We start from the raw sequence: 24,296 nt of genomic DNA, 5'->3' as shown, positions 1-24,296 counted from the left end.
GTTGGCATGTATGCTCAAAGCACGTAGACGTCCTATGTGCAAACGTCACCTTTTTTGCTTGTCCCACACTTTCCTTTTTATGGAAGTGGGGTAGACCCCCTGAGATCCTCAAGGCCCATAATATCGGTCAAGGGGAGCAGGGGACACCCCCGCAACCCCCACTGCCCATAATCGACATTTTTTCCATTCATTATTTTTCTCACGCTGTTTTTGCCGTGTTCTCACTTTCGTTTTATTTTATCGAGTTTACGTACAGATTCCACTGATAATGACTAGCGAATCAGTAAATGAAGATTTTAATGAATGTTTCTTTTCCAAAATCATGCAAAGGTGGGCATATTATGAGAGTTAATTTCCCTGAGCGACCTGTGTCTCCCGGTGTTAATTAAGCTCTTCCTTTAATTGCATTTGGAGCACTTCATTTTTTTAAATCATCCCTTTATATTTTCCTCTACATGAGTGAAAAGTAAACACCTGATTTTGAGTGAAAGCCCATTGACTTTTCTGGGTGTGTAAGGGCTGGGTGGGTGACTACCACCATCAGTGGTGAGTTGAGCGGTCTACTGCCTACTTACACCTTCTTTCCCTCTTGCCCACCCAACCCCGACTCTACCACTGATTCTGCACTCGGCAACCTCTATCTGTCCATTACCAATAACCTTGACATCCTTGTCCCATTCATGAGGATCCGGCTGAAACCTGCCTCCAAGCGTAACACTTAGTACGACTCCGAACTTGCAGACCAAAAGCGGAAGGGCAGGGCAGCTGAACGGAAGTGGCACACGTCAGGCTCACCCTCTGACATACTGACTTGCCGCCTGATCCAGAGACACTACAGACTCTCCAGCCATGCTTAAAAAAAGAGCCCACATTCGGGCACGAGTGTCCAATGCATCCAACAACGCGGCTGAACTCTTCAAAATCTGCAGGGAACTTGCCAAACCTCTGCAGTATCTTTTGAGCCTACTCCTGCCCAGGACCATTGCAATGCACTTGCCTCCAATTCATTAAAAAAAAAAAACAGGACATTCTGAACAGCCTGGTCACGCACTCCTCCAACCCAACCTTCCACATCTGCCCCCTCCTACAATTCACCCTCCTCTTTCCTCCTTCGCTCCGATCTCCCCTGAAGAAGCCACCGGAGTTGTCAACTTCATCAAGGTCTCTTCCAAACAGGTTGCCCCGTGCTCTTGCAGAACCATCAAGGACAACTCCTCTTTGGCCCCTGCCTTTGCTGATCTCTGCAACCACTCCTTTGCTACTGGTTCTTTAACATCCTCCCTCAAACACTCCCTTGTGCGACCCATCATCAAAAACCCCTCTGCAGACCGTCCTCCCCAGCCAACCACCACCCAATTTTTATCACCCCCTTCCCAGGGAAACTGCTTGAGAAGTTGGCCCTCCCCCCAACTCCACTCTCATACCGAACTTAGAGGACTACATGACCACCCGTCCGGATTCCGAGCATCTGAACACCTGTGAAGAACTGCTTGCATCCCTGGGCTCCAACTCCCCTGCTGTCCTCATCCTCCTTGATCTCTCTTCTACATTTGACAGAGTGAACCATTCCATCCTCATAAAAAGGCTCCATGATACCCTTGGTATACAGACATGCCAACATTCGTCAGGCCCTGAGAGGGAGATTTCACGACAGCAATCGGGAGAAAGTATTTTTCCCATAGGATTGCATTGGAGTTATAATTATTTTAGGCGGGAGACAGTAAAAAATTGCCCGATTTTTCATAAAAATCAGGAGTCTCCCGCCTAAATCGGGAGGGTTGGCATGTATGGGTCTTCCACCTCCACCTGTGGCGTCCCCCAGTGCTCCATTCTTTTGCCCTGGCTCTTTAACATATACCTTTTTCTGCTGGCACGCCTCATTTCCTCCTTCTCCCCCAAATTCCAGTCCACATCCAGGCTGAGGTCACCAAGATGTTGGATCTGGGTGTTATTGAACTCTCAACCAGTCACTGGTCCAGTCCAGTGGTCCTTGTCCTCAAGGCCAGTTCCCAGGCAGGTACCAAGGATTGGCGGTTCTGTGTGGACTACAGGAGATTCAATGTCATCACCAAAAGGGACGCGCACCCATTGCCCAGGGCTGATGAGGTTGTGGACATCATAGGTGCTGCAAAATTTGTGAGCACCTTTGACCTTACCTCAGGCTATTGGCAAATAGTTCTGACAGACCATGCCAAGGAAAAGACGGCGTTCTCAACACCTGAGGGGCTCTACCAGTTTAGAATCATGCCTTTTGGGTTGAAAAATGCACCCGCCAATTTCCAATGTTTAGTCGATCATGCACTCAGTGGGCCGGAGGCCTCCTGTGTGACCTACCTAGACGACATTGCCGTCTACAGTTCCACTTGGGAGGAGCATTTGACTCACTTGGATAAAGTGTTGCAGGCCTTGAAAGGGCTACAATCACTATCAAGGCCACCAAGTGCCAGATAGCTCAGGGGAAAGTCACTTATCTTGTCATGAGATAGGAGGGGGTCGAATCCAACCTCTCCCCAGTAAGGTACAGGATGTACATGACTGGGAGACTCCCACTACTCAAACCCAGGTGAAAGCCTTTTTGGGCCTCACAGGGTATTACCGTAACTTCATGGCAGACTATGGAACCATATCTGCACCTCTGACAGTTCAGACTTCGCCCAAACAACTGAGGAAGGTTAATTGGACTCAAGACTGTCAGAGGGCCTTTATTGGCTTGAGGGAATGTCTGTGTAGGGCACCTGTGTTTTGTGCGCCTGATTACAGCAAACCATTTATCATTCAAACTGGTGTCTAGGACACCGGAATTGGAGCTGTCTTGTCCCAGTTAGATGACAAAGGGAGGGGACATCCAATCACATTCATCAGTAGACAACTCAAGGGTAGAGAACCTAGGTGGGCTACTGTTGAAAAGGAATGTTTTAGTATAGTTTGAAGCCTTAGGCATTTTAGGCCCTACCTTACGGTTTCTACCTTCAATGTCCAAACAGACCATAAGCGCTTAAAAGGGCTTATGCAGATGAAGGGTGAAAACCCAAAACTACTCAGGTGGTCCATTAGCCTGCAAGGGCTAGACTTCACCATTGAGCATAGACCAGGGAAGAGTCATGATAATGCAGATGGCCTTTCCAGAAAGTATGTTGACCGTCTGGATGAGAGCGTCAATCTCGTGGGAGATTAGACACCCTAACGTCAGTCTGGGGGTTGGGGGTGACTGTGATGCTGGAAATGCATCAGAGGGACAGGGCCTCACTTTATTTTTTTTAAATGTATTTACTTTGCGTTTAATTGCGTTTAGCAATTTTTACAAAACTGTTGTTGCTCGTCTCAAAAGAGCCACTTAGTAGAAAACAAAGAAACAAAGAAACAGACAAAGCTGTCATAAAGTAATCAAAAACAGGCACGAAGGGAATGGTCTCAAGAAGCATGCCACTACCAGTCTCTATTAAGATGACCCACTCACGCCATGATCTTGACAGTTGATCACCAAAGAGGATCGTAGGGTGATCATTTCGAAAGCGCTTTCCAGAATTTTTACAGTTGCTATAGTCCACTTAGTTTTCTCCCCTGACATCAACCTGTTCCACCATGTTGAGTCTTCTTCTTCAAGCAATCCTAAGTGGTCTGTGCGCAGGTTGGTCAGATATGTGGCTCTTACGTTTCTCAGCTCTGGACATTGTAGCAGAAGATGCTTTATTGTTTCTGATTTGGTTGGTTCCGTACCGAGACGACAGGTTTTATCGTTAGATTGCATCCTAATCGCCATGATTTCACGTGTCGGAAGGAGGTTGAAGGGCGCTCTCATATACAGTTTCCTTAGATGTTTATTTGGAAATTTCGTACAATATGCCATTGGTTCCTTCAGTCTATTGAAGTTAGGTGGAAGATCTCTAGTCAGTTTATTTGCATGCGCTTTGTCCAGAGTCACTACCCAGTCTTGGGCTTCAAGTTTGGATTTAACTCTTAATAGATTTATTTTCAGACCCTCTTCTGTGCATGCGATCTCGACAAGCTTTTCTTTGAGCCTGTCCGTCCATTTGTTAAGGATGATTAAGTGGCTGCTTGTTATTTCCGCAGCTATGATCTTGTATATTGGCGATTTGTCTGCAATTAGGGTGTTCCTGAACAGTTGCATTGCGCTTTGGGCAACCGTTGCTTCCAGAGAGAGTAGACCCAGCTCTCTTCTGATGAGATCCATTGAGATTGCATTTGGAAGTCCTAAAACCGTCTTCCAAATGTGGCTCTCTAATTTCCGCCAGATGTCGTTGGGCATGCTCAGTGTTGCCCCCATACCGTAAATTAGGGTTGGGACAACTTTCCCTTTGTAGAATGCTATTGCCGGACCTAATGAGAATTTGCTGTATTTTCTGTCGATGATTTTCATTTGAACTGCAAGGTTTTTCGCTTTTCCCCAAAGGAAGCTTTGCATGGATGATTCTTTCTCTGAGTGGTGAATATGGACTCCTAGATATTTGCAGCTATGGACCACTTCGGTTCCGACTTTCTCCAGTGCCCATTTGTACCCTGCTCGGGTCTTCTTGGCACTTTTTCCCAGGGTCACTATTTTCATTTTTGTTTTATTTATTTTTAGATTGTTCCGCTCCATGTATTGCGCCAGATTTGTGAGTTGGCGTTGTAGGCCAATTTGGGTTTGATCTAATAGTATCAGATCGTCGGCGTAGAGAAGACGCAATATATTTACCTTACCCAACTTGGGTGGGAACGCTTTGACTGACATTTACGAGTCTTTCATATCTCCCAGGAAGGCAATAAATAGTGCCGGCGCCAGTGGGCAGCCCTGTTTTACTCCTCGCTCCGCTGTTATCTCTCGAGACAAAAGGCCTTGGTTGTTTAGACGCACTCTTAGTTTCGTATTGGTATGTAGAGCCATCACAGGATCCAGTATTTCCATTGGGCAATTACATTTTTTCAGTTTGCTCCACAACATCCGCCTGTCAACTCTGTCAAAGGCCTGTGATAGATCTACAAATGCCAAGAACACCGTGCTTTACCTTCGCTTTTATGAGATTGAGAATTAGAATGTTAACTGATGTGCTCCCTTTCTTTAGGAGTCCCATTTGAAAAGGGTCGTAGGCCGGAGAAGTGCTAGCCCAAGTTTGAAAGTGGTTCAGAAGGAGAGTCACGAATATTTTACCTATTATGTCCAATAGGGCGATGGGTCTGTAATTACTCGGATCTTCTCTGTTCCCCCGTTTGAAAATCGGAACCACTACCGCAGTAACCCAAGACGCCGGAAGAGATCTTGTCTGTCTGCATTGGGCAAAGATGGAGCTGATGAAAATAGCCCATTGTTCCGGGTTCTGTTTTAGCTCGATATTACATAGCCCGTCTGGGCCAGGTGCTCTGGAATTCTTTAATTTGAGGATGGCACTTTTTATGTCCTCTATCAATGAAATATCGATCCATGATGTTGTAGCTGGTCTTTCGGCCATCGGTAGGTGATGTTCAGGTGCCATGAACAGGTTTTCAAAGAATGTGGCCCATGCGTTTACAATTTGATTGTCCACCTTCATATCTGGTTTCTTGATAACAGCCCAGAAGTCACGTTTTTTTTTGGTGCTTAACGTGCAAAGCATTTCCTCTCCATCGTTTTGGTACATTACCTGTCTGTGGCCTCGAATCCAGGCTTTATATTTTAAGTTTTCTTGTTTCCATGTGTTCTATGCCATTGGCGAGTTATCCTTTTTCATTGGTCTTCTCAGTTTTCTCAGTGATCTCTTTCTTTCCACGACCAATTTGTCGAATATGTGTATGTTTTGTTGTGCCTTTTGATTTTTTCCTAACGTCTTTGTCCTGTACTGGAGTAGGAATGGTAGATAGTCCGGGCTTTGGGTCTTGTCCCCTTGGGCATGGATACCTGTTTTATATTTTTTGGTAATAGATTCAATGTTTGTCGTAGTCAAACGTACACGGGTTTGTTGGTTATTCGACTCAATCTGATTGTTGTAGTAACTGTTTGCAGGTCGTAGTGTTTTCCACTTTCTAGCCAACAAATTGTGATCACTCTCTTGGGTTTTAGTCACTGAGTAGTCTTCTATCCACGCCACGAGGCTGTGGGAAATGAAGAAATAATCAATGTTTGCGCTGGAATCCCCCCTTTCCCATGTGGGAATGTTGATATTCCAGGGTTTCAGTGAGGCCACGTTGTGGAGGTTTCTCGATTTCATCAGCCTCATCCATATTATTCCTCTGTGTGCCCCTGAGGATTTTGTCTTTTTCACCATATTCTCCTTTTCATTGCTGCACTTGGCATTTAGATCTCCACAGATTATTATGTGGGTTTGCGGATCTTCAACGATAATGTTGTCAATTGTTCTTGCTATTTGATTGCAGAAATCTACTGTAATTGATTTTTCCGGGTTCCAGTACGTTGTTATCAGGGCTAATTTCTCTTTTTCACTTTCCTTTCCCCTTTCGTCTACCTGGACCCATGTTGTAGACACTGCCAGTATGCCATATGACTCAGTTATAGTTTTTATGATGGAAATTCCGGACCCCGCCTTTATTGCGATCAGGACGGCCGGCCCAACACGCCTTTTGTGGCTGGAGAAAAGGCTATCTCAAAGCCATCTAAGGATGGTTTTTCTGTTAGCCAGTGCTCCTGAAGACATAAAATGTCGAAGACCCCCAAATCTTGATTTTCAGGGTTCGTCAAATGCCTGTGGCCTCTCGTGTTCCATGAGGCCATCGAAATCAATTTCTGAGGTACCGTTGCTTGGTAATTAGTTGGAGGCGGTATGTTTCTGGTCCCACCTCCTAGTGGTTGCTATTTGTCATTTTGAAGGTTTACCGTATTTTTTTAGCCAATGCCATGGGCCCTTTAGTTGTCTGGGTTCTCGGCTCTCTTCACTCTTCGTTTCTCGATCTTTTCCTGTTCTGCGCTCCGCTTCCGACATTTCTCTCTTGGTCCTGGTTGTTTTCAGCTGAGCTGGGGTTTCAGCTCTGAATCGTTCCCTTCTTTCCTGGGGTTGGCCCCCGTGCCTCGATCGTTCTTCTTTTCGTTCTTCCCTGGATTCGGGCTCTGTCCGTCTATGTCTTTCGTTTATCACGCCCCTTTTTTCCCATTCGTGATACCGGTGGTTTTCCTGTTCCATACGGTCAGTCGGGGCTTGTCTTTTTCTGTTATAGAGATCTTTTGTTCTGGATGTGTAATGCCATTTGTGACCCTCTCTCTCCTTTGGGGACTGCGCCTTTAAATCTGTTTTCTGCATGCATATTCCCGTCAGAATGAATCCTGCTTGTTTTAGATCCTTATAGGCTTCGTCCGGAACCCCTTTTAAAGCCTTGGTTTGAATATGTAGATAGGACTTTGCCTTTTGGTCACGGTGGTAAGGTTCTATTAATATGAAATCTTCGGACTTCAGATGCTGTAGACAGTGTATTTTGCTTAGTAAGTACAGTACCGTTTTCCTGTTAAGCACGATGTATTTGCTTTTGCAAGACATTTACTCTAGTTTGAACACTCTTGATTCCTTTTGGGATTTGGTCAGGTTCTTATTTTTCTCTGACTGGTGTTTGTGTGGATTTTCCCTGCTCTCCCACTCAACCCTTTTACTTGTTTTTTCTGCGTAGTATCGCTGAGATCTTCGATTCAAGGGGGTTGATCCACGACTAGTGTCAGTCACGTTACGTGTCTGTTCTTTTTCCTTTACAGGTTATTGCTTTATCATGTACGTTCTGTCATGTTTTCCACGCAGGAGTTCACGTGAGACTCCTGGTGGTACAGCTCTGCCTCTTTTTGGTTTGGTGAAAAGACCCTTGGGATACCCTTACGGCATCCATGGGTCGGAGTACAAACCTGTACTCCTAGTGTATGCTTTTGGGCACCTGTCTGTGGCCCAGAGAGCAGAGTACGGGCTGGTGGCAGCTCTGTGCTGAAGTGACAGGTGCTCTGTGTATCCTCCATTTTGGAATGCCCATGCCCTGCCATTGAGATCAGTTGATCCCTGATAGGAGACAGGATGGCACCAGTGGCCTCTTGATTGCTATCGCCTGTTACCTTGTTTTTCCAAAAGTCCTGGGAAGCCCTTTCCCCTGACTGGCTGTTGGGAGGAAGTTCCATATATGGTAATGTGGGGAAGTCCAGTCCAGACTGGCTGGAGCCTTCCCAATGTCAGTATGTTGTGGGTACACCCTTGGGGTGGGACCTGGGTCAATGGAGTGTGTGACCAAAATACACTTCATGTTATAGGCATCTGGTTTCTGGCATGTAACACAATGAATGAGACAGCCCTGTCCGAAGCTGTTATGAATGCAGTGTGGAGTGCTGAATGGCTGGGTACTTGTCCCAATACAAATTCCTTGTTGCGAGTGTCTGGAGAGAGGAGAATGGCCTGAATGCACTGTGAGCCTGATGGGCTGCCTGCCTGCCTGAATGCCCTTCTGGATGATTGGTTGCCTGAGTGTGAGTGAATGAGAGACCAAACAGTGTATCTTGGGACCTCTCACTGAAGGAAAGCACTCAGAAGCAGAAGTTGATACTTGATGCTTAACCTGGAAGCCCACTGGAAGAGGAATTGCTGCTGCTGTCCTTTGCCAATGTGAACGATGCTGTGCCTTCAAGGAACTGATCAAAGAGAGGACCTGGCTATCAGATCCCTCCCTGAGCTATGTGGGACCATCGTGCACCAGCTGACTGTCGCCGAAGCGACCTGGAAGTCAGTCCTCGAAAGGCTGCCGACCAGAGACAGGGACCGTCGCGGAATCACAAAGCAAAGTGGCCAGACATTGAAGTCAATCACCGTCGACGACCACCGTCGCTGACTGGAGCTGCTGTGCTCCTTTGCCTAAGAACACTTTGAACGAAGGACTCTCTTGCTTATCTCCGACAACCGCTTTAATCCATCTGGGTTAATGTCCAAATCTGAGCCAAAACTCATACCAGATATATGTGGGTCTGTATTTCTTCATACTGGTGACTCTTTACTATGTAACATTTGCAGTGGCGGATTATCTACACCTAACTTACCTATGGATGTACAAAAAGACATGGCTAAAGTCCCAGGAGCTGATGCTTGCATGCAGACGGTTTCTAACTCTGAAGGCAGACAGGCTCTCTTTGATGATGCGACGCATTTGTCCACTAGTCACGTTCAAGACTCATGTAGAGTGCCCTCATCTTTGTCATCTGTGAAGACTCCTATAATTCTGAAATCACATATTGCAAACAATGGTCTGTGTAATTGTAAATCGGATATGGAAGCCATGCTGCGATTATGAAGTTCGGTCACAAATCCTAAAGTAGCGGAACACTGTGCTAATGATAAAAAAGCAAAACCATGTTGTTGGCAATAGTGACTTGTTGTGCCCTCCGAACATTCAGAGTACTTCACAATGTTATCATGCCCCTATCGACCAGCACAATGGGTACTCAAAACGCCTGATCAATAATGTTCTTAGCACTAATGATCACAGCTCTGAGACTGGAGTCGACACACTGAAACATCCTTTTTTGTGCCCATCCTCTGTACGTTCAGAGAAAACTCCTGTTGATCATCATAAACATAGTAATTTAGGTGCCCTACTTGATAAGCTATATATTCCATCTGAATGACATTTCGCAGTTACTCCTGACTGTGTGACACCTTCACAGGGTGAAAAGTATTTTCCAGTAAACTCAATGGGCCTCATTAAAAGTTTTGCGGTAGCCGGAATAAATTCATCCCCATTGCCATTGAGCGCATTATGGCTCAATTGGGAATGGGAATGCCTGTAGCACTGGCACCATTCAGAATGGTGATGGTGCTACAGGCATGCTCAGCGGGAGGGCACATGCCCACAAAACTCCTAGTTTGCCGGTCCGGGAACTACGTGATGGCAAGCTTACCGGTACCATTGCTCCTGGTCCGGCAAATTCATAATGACCCCCAATGTCTTGTTAGACTTGTGTGTTCAAAGGTTGTTGTAGTGAATCCAAAGAACGTGGTTCATGGGGAAGGTGATCCCCCTATAGCTGCCAATAAACCAGCCAACAGTAGGATGGAGTATTCTAACTGTAATCCTATGATGCAATCAGCCACAGAAGAGCTATCTGAAGCGCCCAGCATTTCTAATAGTCAAACTCAGGAGGCTCATAATGTTTCACTAATGTCTAGTCTCCTCTGTGATTCTATGGCAATTTGTTTAAATCATATGAATATCTTGGTAATTTCAGCTGAAATCACCTCATTGACAGCAATCTCTTCTGCCAATATTGATAGAGTTGCCTTCCCAGATAAAAATGATGTGTCACAAGTCCATCTCCATTTACAATCTAAATTGGTACTAGACTTGATTCTAGCAGAAAGTGCAATGTTGCATAACTTGGGGTTCTCAATTTTGAGATGGGAGGAAGTCAGGGATGCATACACTCTGAATTCTAAGGATAATTCTTATGTTCATTATCTTAAACATTGGAATGGATATAAGAGCCAGTTGGGCGTCAATGGAGATAGAGCACATAAACTACAAGGCCCTAGGAATTCTGGCTTCTGCCGGCGTCAATGATGAAGACGTGTTTGCAAATGGTTGTGTTGAAAATGTGGTACCAAAACAATTGTCATGGAATTCTAGAGGCCACAGCCATTTACATACTAACTAAGCAGTTTTGGACGAATGAAGACATCCCTAATGATCCAAGAAACCTGGTGGTTTATAGTCATAAAGTCGAATGTCATAATGTCGAAAGTCAAAGGGCCTCATTACGACCCAGGCGGTAAGTTACCGCCTGGGTCGTACCTTTACCACCATGGCGTAAACTACGTTTACGCCATGGTAGTTGGCGGACTTACCGCCCCATTCCGAGGTGAGTGGGGCGGTAAGTCCCCATTAACCCATTTACCCTTTCCCATTTTTGCCCCATAGGGCATAATGGGAGTAGGGAAGGCGTTAATTACGGTGGCGTAATTAACAACAAGGTCCCTTAGCGCCATGGATTTAAACACCTGCTAAAAGCAGGTGTTAAAACCTCCATGGCGCTAAGGGACCTCGGAATCAGGCGGTAAGGGTCGGTGCTGTTTACACCGCCATAAACCCCTTACCGCCTGGGTCCTAATGAGGCCCAAAATGTCTAATAAATAAAGTGGAAAAAAAAAATGTCGAATTTCTTTTTTTAGTTGCTTTTTGTTCGAAATTGGGGGTTCCCCCCCAACGCCCCCTTTTGTATTTTTTTTTTTTGTTTTACCCCTTTTTTTACACCCGGAAAACAAAAAAAAACAAATAAAAAATAAACAATTCGACATTTGTTTTTCCGACATTATTTTTTTGACATGACTGCACACCAACCTGATTTGGTTATTGCATTACGATCCAACCTATTGGTGTCCCCCTGACAAATTCCCAACCTTCCGTATGGGCTCTTAGCAGTTGAGCTGGATTTATTCTCCCATTCGTACCATGTCTTATTAATTACTATTCACTGACAAAGGTGTGGGTGAATTGGATGCATTTTTCCAGTCCATTGGTGATCTGGTATGCAAATGGAAAGTGAGAAGTGGGTCACTACATGTTCTGTTAGCCGGTGACATGAATATCAAATGTGTCTCCATATTGATTGAAGATCTCTTGTTCAATTGTAAATCAGACTATTCTTCCCACAATCAGAAATCCAAAGACGATCTGCAATGGAGCTCCACACTTGCTTCTTTAAACCTATATCCCCTGAATGGTCAACATCTTTGTTGATCCCCAAATCTTTGAGATTTGCTCTAATGTTTCTCTTCATCCAACCTCATGGAGTGACCACTTTATTTTGAGAGCTACTCAAAATTTTCCATTTGCACTCTTTGGTAACATCACCATGGGCCCCACTAAGTTAAAGGTCTCTGCTCAGGGCAATGCTGTTCCTTGAACTGCTCTGAACGTAGCCAGGTTGGCACATGAGTTTAGAGAAACGATTACCTGCTCAATGCTTGAATGGAAGATACAAGTGTTTAATGTGGGGAATTTTGAAGGCACCACTGATGCCTTTATCTCTGGTGCTACATATAATCTTAACCCTCTTCGTATTCCGATCGTAAGAAACACCTACATTTTTATGATGAACAAGTGGACCAGAAAAAAACAGAAATGAGGTCCATGGTAAGGATAATAAAGAGTCATTGGCCAAGTGCAAATCTATAAAACAAAATGATCACAACTACTGCAAACATTGACGTGCGTTCTTGTTACAGCAAGACTCCGAAATCGATGCTGAGAACCCTATCAAAAGATGTGGCCAGGTTTTGGACCTTAATTTGCGCCCAAGCCCTGTCTCCATGTACTGCCCAGTTACATGCAGTAGATGAATCAAGGTTTTGTTTTTATCTGTGTGATTTGGGTAATGTTAAACCTGTAAAGAACTCTGATAAATCCCACAACATGATAGCTAAAGATCTGCGCATTAAAATCAATCCAAATATGGTGTTCCGACCATGTAACTTCATGCAATCCCTCGCGAGCTGAGGGCCCAGTGGGCTGTCGAATGCCATTCTAAAAAACCACCCGAGAAACTGGGCTATCACTCTGGCTATTTTATTCAAGAGTGTCATTTCCACAAAAACCTCTCCTGCTACGTGGCAAATTGCCTTTATTGTCCCCATTTTAAAAAAAGCCTAAGGTCTGACCTTTTGAATTACAGACCTATTTTGTTGCTGGATGCTGATAGCAAGATTTGTTCATCTATTCTCCTTCAGCACTTGGTAAAAGGCGCTGCTGATACGTCACGACTATCTGCATTTCAGACCGGCTTTCGCGAAGGCACAATCCACATCTATAAATGGCCTTGTGCTCAGATATATAAAAAAAAACAACTTGGGCTAATGTCGATGACTGCACAAATATGGCTTCCATCGATTTATCATCAGCTTTTGATCGTGCCAGACTCTAGGAAACGTTGAAAAATTGGGAGATTTCTAATGGCCTCCTGGAGCTCATCATAGGTCTTCATGAAAACTCATCAGTCAGGGCTAGACTGAACAGAGATGGGGCTATGTCTCGCTGCATTCCAACCCGGTCTGGTCTCAAATAGGGCTGTATCTTGCCTGAATGTCTGTTCAACCTCTATGTATCCGATGCAAATGTCTATTTGAGCCTGGCTGCACTAATAGCACCTACTGTGGGTACCCAGAAGGTATCTTGACTAGAATATGCAGATGACTTCCTACTTTTGATAAATCACAAGTGGGGTTAAATAGACTTCTCAAGTCCTTTTCTGCATATGCAAGCAATAATGGCCTTAAGATTAATCTAAAGAAAACCAAATTCTTAGCCATTTCACGAAGTATGAGAAGGAGGAGCAAGTTGTGGTCTTGGGAGAACACTGTGATTCCCTCAGCCTCCTGTATGACATATCTTGGCTATACGATATCTGCTGCGCCAGATTTCAGCAATGGGAGGCACCTGCTAAATCAAAAGGCAACCATGTTGCGCTCTCAAGCCCTTGTGCTATATCGAAAATTCAGATCCTTTTCTGTCATGCCAGTCTTGGAATATTATGTAGGAAAGATGGTTCCCAAGTTAATCTACAGACAAGAATTATTCTTTGACGTAGCTTTGAAATGGTTAGATTTGTGGGAAGCTAAAATATGGAGAAGAGTTCTGGGGGTACCAACTTGTGTTCCGATAGGTGCAATAAGGTATGAATTGGGCCTCATTTCTATTCAAGGCCGAGTGGAGTCTCTCGACCCCGTTTAGGACATTAATTTTGCCAATTCGTGATTCCCTATATGTGAACCTACAGGAGTCTATGAACTTGTCCTCTACTGGGAAATGTACAAATTACATCAGACTAATTAGGAACCATTGTGAGAGAATTTTAAATAAAATAAGCATGGATACAGATACCTTAATTCAAAATCCGACTAAGGTAAAGAAAAAAAGTTATTTGATCACGACTGGATTGAGATTCATGAAAAATTACTTGGTTATACATCCATGTCGCAACTCTCTCATGAACATAAAAGGTGGGGTGAAATTACACCATACCTCATTACATTTCCTGATAGACATCACAGGAAAATATTTCTAAAGTTCGGATGGAACTTATTGCTAACCAATGAAATTCTCGTACACTGTGGTATTAATACATCTTAAGACTTAGGGTGCAGATTGTGTGATCATAAAGGCAACGCTGAATCTACTAGAAATCTGCTGTCATTTTGTAAAGGGTTAAACGAAAAAAGGTCTCGATACCTGGGTAAAATGTTTCCAGTTAATCAATGGGTTCAGGAGATATTTCAAAAAAGGTAGCAGGCGCTCCTCTCCAGAAAGAACATGGCATGATAACCTGTTCTGAGATGAGAGTTTGCAGCACACGCTTTTTGCTAACTGTACCTTTCACAGATGGAAAATATCCATTTGCATATCAGTCTTTGTCCCGCCCACATGGACAGTCCAGCACCGAAATGCTATGGCAATTCCTCTCTGAACAAGAGTACCAACAGCAACCCCATACACGTGTTTCAGCCTTGTTGGACCTCATCAGTGAGGTGAAGCTGTGTCTCTCTGAGCACAGTGAGCAGGGAGTCCACGTCTGGTTGCCCCCAGGCAACTTAGGGTGACCAACCCCAAGTTCCTTGCAAATATTTAATATTTCAATATTTGGCACAGATGCTTAAGCAGTAGAATGACCTCGAATACTTTAGCAGTTGCAGCCTTTTTTAAATCCTTAGAATTACGACCTGCCGGCCACGGCCGACAAGTAGTATGTAGCTTGCAGGTGTCATGTATCACTTGTATTAAGGATGACATATTTGAGATGTCAAGATGTCTCAATTTTAGCGATAACGCCTTATATCTACGCAAATGTAGAGTGGATGATTTTTTTTTTAATGTCTTGCTAATCCATTAACCTTACATTGTTTTGAACATTTTCAAACATGAGTTATCATGAATTGTCATTCTGCTGCTAATATTTTGTGCTTTGTAATTGTTTTGTATGATTTCATGATTCTGTTTTGCCATAGCATTTTTTCTATTTTGTATCCTTAATGTGAACGTATTTGTAAAGGTTTTTAAACCATATACAATAATAAAAAATATTTAAAAAACAATCTTGATATTTTGGAAGGTCTCTTTTGGAAGTGTTTTCTGGGCCTGACCAAGAGTACCCCAATGAGGCCCATTCTTTTGGAATTGGGGCTGCAGTCATTATCACTCGTATGTACTAGGCAAGTGACGCTGCAGAATAAAATACTAGGACCACCAAAGGGTTCCCTTTCTGTCTCCCTGAAAGATATTGTTACGCTCACCTGGTATCCACGGGGACGCCACCCAGCCAGTTGGTCGTTGGTGCCCCTCCAATGATTCCCTGGTGTGGTCTCGGTGTCGATGGGATTCCGCCTGGAAATGAAGACTATATTAGAACTGGGTGACCAAGGTAAGTTTTCCCCCACCTCCCTTGTGTTTCCAGCCCCTCCAGGTTCTCTTCTCACCTGGTTGTCGGAATCGGTGGGCTCTCCGTCCTGCTCTCTGGGCAGGGGCGCGTTGTCTTTTGTGGGCACAGGAGGTCCAGTTACTTCACTGACTGCTGCCCTTGTAGTGTCTTATTGCGATTGATGGCGTCGTAATTCTTGCATGCCTTTTCTCTGTTCTAAATGTCTCTTTTTTTTTTTATCTCCCTAGAAGCACGGAGTGTCCGCTTGGAGAACTGGATATGCTGGTCCTCACCGGGAGATGATGGCGCGCTATAGCTCTATGATACGATAAGGAGGCGCTTTGCGTAGCGCAGCGATGTCTTGTCCTCACTGACCTGTGCTTGTCTCTTTTGGTAGGTCAAAAGTTTCCCAGCACAGATGGAGGTCCAGAGCTAAGCCGGCCGAAAAGCAACCAACCAGGTAAGTCTTTAAGCGCTTTGTGGTTGTAATGTCTCTGCTCCCTCCTTTAATGATGTCTTCCTCCTTTTCTCAGGTCCTTCGATCCGGGCGGTGAACTCCACCAACAGAGCTGCTCAGGAGCTGCAAGCAGTGAAGGATGATGAATGCAGGTAAGATTCTGCTGCTAACGATGTTCTTGGTTTTTCTGCAGGTCCGGAATTCACCAGGCTCGAGAGAAAGCTGGACACGGTGAGCGTCACGTTGCTAGAAGCAAAGTAACGCAAAGTTTGTTGTCTTGTTCCGGTGTGGTTTAAATAACCTCTGTAAAGTAGTCCAGGTAAAGTAGTCCCAAGACCACCACACCCAAAATACTAGACCGCATAACTTGGTTCTAGGAATCAAGCTATGTGGATGCCTCCATGTTGGAGTTCCTCAAGCAGATGTCTTTTCTTACTGCTGAGCTTGGCGCCGGAGGAGCCAGGACTGGACCCAAGAGGGCCTGAGAAGTGGATGCCAGGCCTTATTAGTGATCCGAGCCCTGATTCCACCTGGCCAATGGGCTTGCTAGTGGGGATCAGGGCAGAGGGTTGTGACAGCTAATCTCCAAAGAGAAGCCACTGGTGTACTAAATAGTTTTAGAACTGAATGAAAATCCTAGAGTTAAGCAAAATGTACGTTAGTCTGACTAGGATAAAAAGTGAAAGAAAATTAAACATATACTTCCTTGAATATGTAGGTACATTAAGGAAATACAATACTTTGCTGGAATATTTAAAACGTTTCCCGAATCAGAAGTATCGGTTTGTATTTATGAGATTCAGAGTCAATCAATTGCATACAATGTAATTTTGGGGCACAAGAAAAGGTTTGTTAAGAGAATGGTGTTGCTTCTGTAATATCCAAGGCATCTTGGAAACATGTAATAACAGAGTGTGACTATACAAGAAATTTGGTTTTAGAATATATCCTGGTTTTGGTGAATGCATGGTTGGTAATGAGCAATTACCAAAAATGGATTATTGCTGTAGTGCACGTTTTAAACAAATTTATGAGGAATGCGGAGAACAGGACTTTTGGGTAAATTGTATTTGTCAATATTTTAGCTGTTGGGGACAGCAAGACTGCTTATGGGTTCTAATGTGATGATGAGATTTTGGTGTTGCTCTTTTAATGTATATAGGTTTTTTATTGTTCCAATGTGATTTTATGCAAAGTAGATGTCAAGAACTGGAAACATAAAATAATGTGTGTATGTTTGAAACCCCATTTGTTATATAGGCCTTACAAATATCCTATAAATAAATCAAATAGAAAGGGTTTTATAAACATATATAAAATAATAAATGAAATCAAACTGAAATGGAGCCGTTCTCCCCAATAATTAAAACAAATGAATCGCCTCTGATCCAGGAACCAGTTTACACAAAAGTGACGCCAGAAAAAAGAAAGAGATTTAACATACAAATGGAGGGACTAGCTATTTATTTATAACTTTAATACATAATGACATTTGATCTAAAGTTCAATATTCTTATAAACAGCTTTTCATTCAGTTTATGACCTTAGGTTGGTAGAGTTTAAGGTAGACATGCCAGCTTGTCCAGGATCAATTTCATTTGGTAAACATTTGTGTACACTATTCCTTCTTGGAATTTAGAGAGAACGGCTAGGATATCATTACGTCTAAAACCCTTTCAATTAAGGCAGAAATGTACCACTTCATTTTCAAATGTACACATATGTTATATTGTTTCACAGTTCAGAGAAGATTAAAATTATTTTCCATTTCATTTAATGCAACACTTGACATCTTCACCACGTCCTTCACACCAAACCAATTTCTTAAAAAATAGTGCTTTGAAAGTGGCCATGCATCCTCCTTTATGAAATAGTTCCATGGCCTAGCGTCGGCACATGGAAGTACAATACACTAATCTTAAGCGCTGCAATAAAGACAAGCAATAGTTTTGGACACTAGTGGGGACCCTGCAATTTGCTGCAAAAGGAGAAACACTGCAGTGTTCAGCTAGAAGAGCATCCAGGCGGGGCATGCATGTCTTGTACATTCTGACTTCCGGAGTAATGTTGGAGATTCCAGGCAATGCTCCGCTTGAAGGATATTCCAGGCGGGGCATGCATGTCTTGCACATTCTGACTTCCAGAGTAATGTTGGAGATTCCAGGCAGTGTTCCGCTAGAAGGGCATTCCAGGTGGGGCATGCATGTCTTGCACATTCTGACTTCCGGAGGAATGTTGGAGATTCCAGCTTTCCCCCTTGATGAACATTGCCTTTTCACGTGTATTGGGCCAAGCTTAGTCCAATCAGCCACGTGAGACTACATCTTTCTCCAATTGTATTAAAGAGGGTTCCACATAATTTGAATTTGGAAAATGATACTCCATATGTTTTCAAGTTGACATTAAAACTACTTTGTGAGCGTGTAAAAATGTAACCCACTCCCATTTTTTAGAAAAGTACTGCAACTAAAACAGTCCTATTTGTAGTTCTCACTTCTTTGCACATTGCAATTAATGTCAAGTTAAATATGAATTTTTACTTTACAGTTTCTCTACAGGTCAACCAGTAATACCTGTATTACACCTTTCAAAAAGGTTTCTCGCCTGTATGCGAGAACTGATGGTTAACAAGACCATCCTGCCGACTGAACCTTTTCCCACATTCAGTACACTCATGAGGTTTCTCCCCTGTATGTGTTCTCTGGTGACGAATAAGATGCGTCTTCGTAATGAATCTCTTTTCGCATTCAGTGCACTTATGAGGTTTCTCACCTGTATGCGTTCTCTGGTGGTAGGTAAGCTGATGCTTGCTAGCATATCCTTTCCCACATTCAGTGCAGTCATATGGTTTCTCGCCTGTATGTGTTCTCTGGTGCACAGTAAGCTGTCCCTTCTGAGCAAACCATTTCCTACATTCACTGCACTCATGAGGCTTCTCACCTGTGTGCGTTCTCTGGTGGTAGGTAAGATGTTGCTTGCTAGTAAATCCTTTCCCACATTCAGTGCAGTCAAGTGGTTTCTCGCCTGTATGTGTTCTCTGGTGCACAGTAAGCTGTCCCTTCTGAACAAACCATTTCCCACATTCACTGCACTCATGAGGTTTCTCACCTGAATGTGTTCTCTGGTGGTAGGTAAGACTTTGCTTGCTAGCAAATCCTTTCCCACATTCAGTGCAGTCATGTGGTTTCTCGCCTGTATGTGTTCTCTGGTGCACAGTAAGCAGCCTCTTTCTAGAAAATCCTTTCCCACATTCAGTGCACTCATGAGGTTTCTCACCTGTATGCGTCCTCTGGTGCAGAGTAAGCTGTCCCATCTGAGCAAACCTTTTCCCACATTCTGTGCAGTCATGTGGTTTCTCACCTGTATGTGTCCTTTGATGCTGAGTAAGAGAACCCTTCATAGCAAACCATTTCCCACATTCTGGGCACTGATAAGGTTTTTCGCCTGTATGTGTTCTCTGGTGCAGAGTAAGCAGCCCCTTCCAAGCAAATCCTTTCCCACATTCAGTGCACTCATGAGGATTCTCACCTGTATGTGTTATCTGATGCAGAGTAAGCTGTCCCTTCTGAGCAAACCATTTCCCACATTCAGTGCACTCATGAGGTTTCTGACCTGTATGCGTTCTCTGGTGGTAGGTAAGATGTTGCTTGCTAGCAAATCCTTTCCCACATTCAGAGCAGTCATGTGGTTTCTCGCCTGTATGTGTTCTCTGGTGCACAGTAAGCTGTCCCTTCAGAGCAAACCATTTCCCACATTCACTGCACTCATGAGGTTTCACACCTGTATGTGTCCTGTGGTGCAGAGTAAGCTGTCCCTTCTGAGCAAATCCTTTCCCACATTCAGTGCAGTCATGAGGTTTCTCACCGGTATGCGTTCTCTGGTGGTAGGTAAGACTTTGCTTGCTAGCAAATCCTTTCCCACATGCAGTGCAGCCATGTGGTTTCTCGCCTGTATGTGTTCTCTGATGCACAGTAAGCAGCCTCTTCCTAGCAAATCCTTTCCCACATTCAGTGCACTCATGAGGTTTCTCACCTGTATGCGTCCTCTGGTGCAGAGTAAGCTGTCCCATCTGAGCAAATCTTTTCCCACATTCTGTGCAGTCATGTGGTTTCTCACCTGTATGTGTACTTTGATGCTGAGTAAGAGAACCCTTCATTGCAAACCCTTCCCCACATTCAGTCTGCTCATGAGGTTTCTCACCTGAATGTGTCCTCTGGGGGGAAATAAGCATATCTTTATTCCCAAATTCAGTGCGCTGGTAAGGTTTTTCACTTATATTTTGCCAGATTATTTTGTCAGGTTGACTTGTTCCACTGAACCTTTTCCCAGATTCAACACGCAAAAAAGCTTTCCCATGTGTAGGACTTTTCTAGTGACAGAGAGATGTTTCTTCTGGCTGAAGATTTTAAAATATTCAGTGCATGGATACTGTTCCACCATTTACAGGTGTTTTGCAAAATTGTATAAACTAATCTCACATTCAGAACGTATATAAAATAGCACTCGCTTGTGTTCCCTCCGGAATAGGCAAGAGAAAGTCCTACTGCACATCAAGCACTGTTGCTATCATTGCTCTGTAAAGCTGGATATTTATTGTAGTTCTGTGTTGCTGGATACTACACATGTGTTGAATGAATGAAACTCATCATGTATTTTATAGGCTTCTCAATCCCTCAATAATCTAAAAAGAAATTTGGACCACAAACGTGTCTGCTTCTAAGATGTTAGGAAATTGCACATTGCATCAATGAAGTTTTGCACTGCATTAGTCCAGAGAATTTGACAATCAATCTTGTGTTTTTTGGGGACATCAATCACCTATTGAAGTAAAAGGAGAAACACATGATTAGTTTCTGCATGTTCACAGTCGCAAGCATCACTAACTGGCCGACTGGTTCTCAGTAGTTGCAAAATATTAAGGAGCAGTTACATAATTCTTCAACTACACAAATATGACATTATTAGCTTCCTGTTTTGGCCTTTTTCTGCTTAGTAATCCACTAGAAATAAACTGCTCTTATTTCTAAATAGTGAATTAGGCATTGATAATCGTGGTTATTGTAGTGTCAATATTGCCTTTTGTTTAATAACAGTAGATTTCAGCTGTTCAGTTATCCCCACAATTTATTAAATGGTTTCAATTTCCAAATATTGCAGTGCTTACATCAAATTCAATGTTCACAGTCATGCTGTTGCTTTCAAATGTGTCAATTTAGCTTATTAAATCCGCAATTGGTCCTTCTTACATCTTATTTTCATAAGAAATATGCCTTGCTTCTTGGTCTCGTCTTTAATAATCCTCATCTTCTTTTAGTTTTTTTTCTCAAAAATTCTTATCCTCAATAATCCTTGACATGTGTTTCACCACTATTTTGGCTTCTAAGAAGGCCATGGGCCTCATTACGAGTTGGGCGGTAGCCGTGCCATTAAAAACAGCGCGGCTGCCGCCAAACTCGTGAGTTTATCGGCACCCGCCATTTGGGATGAACGTGAGCATTCCGACTTTGGCAGACCCGGTCCATCCCCATTGACGGGTGTCTATAATGAGGAAATCCCCATTCCCATTGGAACCCCATATGGCTCAATGGGAATGGGGAGGTCGGATGCACCGGCACCGTTTATAACGGTGCCGGTGCATCCGACATGCTGTGCTCGCGGGTGCCGCTCTGCCCGCCAGGTCCGACCTGAGCTTAAGCTTAAATCCCATATTACATCTGATCATTTTTAAATCATCTCTTTTAATTGGTATGTACTCCAAGAGTTAAAGGATGTTTCTTCCACATACTGATATCAACCACACAGAAATCCATTACTTCCAAGTGGAAAGTCATGAATGTAATGCATGTTCTTTCCTGGGCTCAGGTACTCTCTGATTAACTGCAAGGGACCCAAAGCTCCTCCTCTCCGTTCTCATCCGGTGCCTAAAGGGAAGCAGACTTCAAACATGATGTCATTCCTGGGGCCTGCCCGGCAGGCAGCGCCCAGCTCTGCGAGCAGACACCAATGGAAGATGTGCTTGGTAGTCTAATGTGTCCGGTGGTGCACCAATAGTGCTCTTATGCTTGAGGCTTGGGAAGTGTTGCCATGTTCACCTATTGGAAGTGATTTTTGGCTAGTTGTGTGCCTAGATTTGCTACTTAGAGGACGTTTGTGGTGAGTTTTGTCTGCTTATTTCAACACACAGGGCCGTATAATCAGCTTCAATCATTTCTAGAGATACCCCCATCGCACCCAGAATGATGCACACAACACCCTGACTGCCGCACACAGCACCACGACTGATGAGCTTTAAAGTGAGTTCTCCATAAAGCTTCCTTTTCCAGGTAAGCTCTTTGACACCATGGATTTTGATTTGACCTGCATAGAAAGGGTTTGCATTCATGTTTCTAGTCAACATTATACATAAGAGCAGGCTGGGATTTGGTGACATGCTATGTCTACCCAAGTGGCCTCCTATCACAGCCTCTTCAGTGTGCTTCTTATTCTTAGTGCTGAAGGTGTAGTGGTGCAAAACAGGAGATTTCAAGTGCTGACGTTATTATGGATTCAGGGACTTGGTTTGCCATTTAGGATGTAGAAAAGACAGCCAATATTATTTTGGCTTAACATGTTTCCATAAGAATTATATAGTGTCAAGTTGGTTTCTATTGTAATTGTGTAATCTCTACAAGACAATATTATTGTTGTCCTTGCATTAAAAAAAATTAACTACATAGAGCTTGGAAGGAAGGTGGCTAAGTGTCTAAATTGCAACGTGAGTTAAAATTGCTGCTTCATTAAACTTAGGTATGTGATCCTTAGCAAATAATGTATTCCTGTTGTAACATGCAATAAATGGAGTCCTTCAACCCATTTAGAAAAAAATCATTTATTATGGGGAAGATTAAATGATTTCAGAACAAAATGACCTGTAATTGTATTATTGCTGAGCTGGCCTCTCTGTCCAATGCTACTTGATTTGAGAAATATATGACAAATTACCATCATGGTAATTTACGTTCTCCTAATCCTTCTACTCCCTCCTTCACAACTTGGTGAGACAGCCTGTATCTGCAGGTGGGATGGAAAAAGATGGCTGCAAAATATAGCACTTACTTCAAGAGCTTGCAAAGCCCTGGAAGCCTTTCAAGTGCATTCGTCCATCCTTTCCCAGGTCCCCACCATTGCCCCTCCGCGTAAACAACCATCACATGCAGTTCCACAATGAAGCCGTGATCATCCCGGAGTTCTCTCCCTTTTTCAGCTTCCTTGCCTCCACCCTCTGCAACTACTCTGGCGCCCTCTTCCTCCCCCTCGGCTACCTTGCCCTCTCCTCCTACCTCCCCTGCCCCTCCTTGAGCTCCTACACCTCCGCAGGGAGCACCTCTGATGTGTACCCCTCCCCAGAAGTCTTTCAAGGATGGCAACCTTCTCCACCTTTGCCACTCTTACCTCTCACTCAGCTGTCAAACACTCCTCTGACATCTGCCATCTCCTGGAAGAATTGACCTTGATCTCATCAAGAACTGTCACACCGAGCTCTGTCACGGGCTTTGACACTCTCCTTCCTGATGGCTACAAGATCCTCTCTGCACCTAGATCCAACCGCTCCAGTGGGGGTGTAGCCCTGATCTTGCCAGAGTGGATTCCTGCCTCTATTATCCCTATGCAGGCCTACTCCTCCTTTGAATGTCTGGTCTCGCTCTATCCCTCTATCCCTCACTCCCACTCCCACTCCCACTCTGCATGCATGAAGCCTAAAGCCAAGTGCAACTCTTGGTACGACTCAAATCTTGTCACCCTTAAACGCAAGTGTAGGGTGGCTAAGAGGAAATAGTTGGCATCCTGTACATCCACTGACAAACTGGCCTGCCACCTGCTCCAAAGGCAATACCGACTCTCTGTCCTCACTAAGAAGAGAGCTCACATACAAGCCCGCATTTCTGCCCCCTGTATGGCCCTGGCCTCTCACTTCATCTCTAAAACCCAGGCTATCCTGTTCACCCTCTCAGTTTCTCTCGCTTCTCCCTCCAGTATCTCCCCTTCTTCCTGCCCCCTGCAGCCACCCCCCCCCCTCTCTTCTCTGCCTTTCCTATCTTCTCCCCTGATAAGGTTTCTAGACAAGTTTGATCTATGAAAACTCATCAAAACATGTACTTCCAAAACCATCAAGGACCATATTGACACCCTCGATCCAACCTTGGCTGACTTCTGCAACCACTCCTTTGCCTCTGGACACTTCCACTCCCCCCAGAAGCACTCTTGTGCACCCTCTCCTTCAGAAACCCTCAGCAGACCGCCTCCCTTCTGGCTATCTATCGTCCAATCTCTATCGTCCAATCTCTATCGTCCAATCTCTATCGTCCAATCTCTATCGTCCAGTCTCAATCACTCCTTTCCTGGGCAAACTCCTGGAAAAGCTGGCCATCTCTCACACTGAATGTTGGTTGTCTCCATGAACATCAGTTTGGCTTCAGAGCAGCCAGAAGCAGAGAAACTGCTCTCCTGAACATC

The 24,296-nt window shown here is 44.1% G+C and overlaps 1 protein-coding gene across 1 annotated transcript in view; it reads right to left on the bottom strand.

Moving 5' to 3' along the window:
- Positions 1-24,296, bottom strand: part of LOC138563371 (zinc finger protein 850-like) — a 205,638-nt gene that overhangs the window by 86,178 nt on the left and 95,164 nt on the right. The window contains exon 2 of the mRNA XM_069642850.1: positions 18,394-20,172. Coding sequence (XP_069498951.1) covers positions 18,394-20,172 — 1,779 coding nt within the window. The remainder of the gene's footprint in view (positions 1-18,393; positions 20,173-24,296) is intronic.

Source organism: Ambystoma mexicanum, chromosome 1q (assembly GCF_040938575.1).
Source record: "Ambystoma mexicanum isolate Mex_15411 chromosome 1q, UKY_AmexF1_1, whole genome shotgun sequence".
NCBI classification, from domain to species: domain Eukaryota; kingdom Metazoa; phylum Chordata; class Amphibia; order Caudata; family Ambystomatidae; genus Ambystoma; species Ambystoma mexicanum.
The sequence above is the reverse complement of the archived record's forward strand: the minus strand, read 5'-3'. Positions and strand labels throughout refer to the sequence as shown.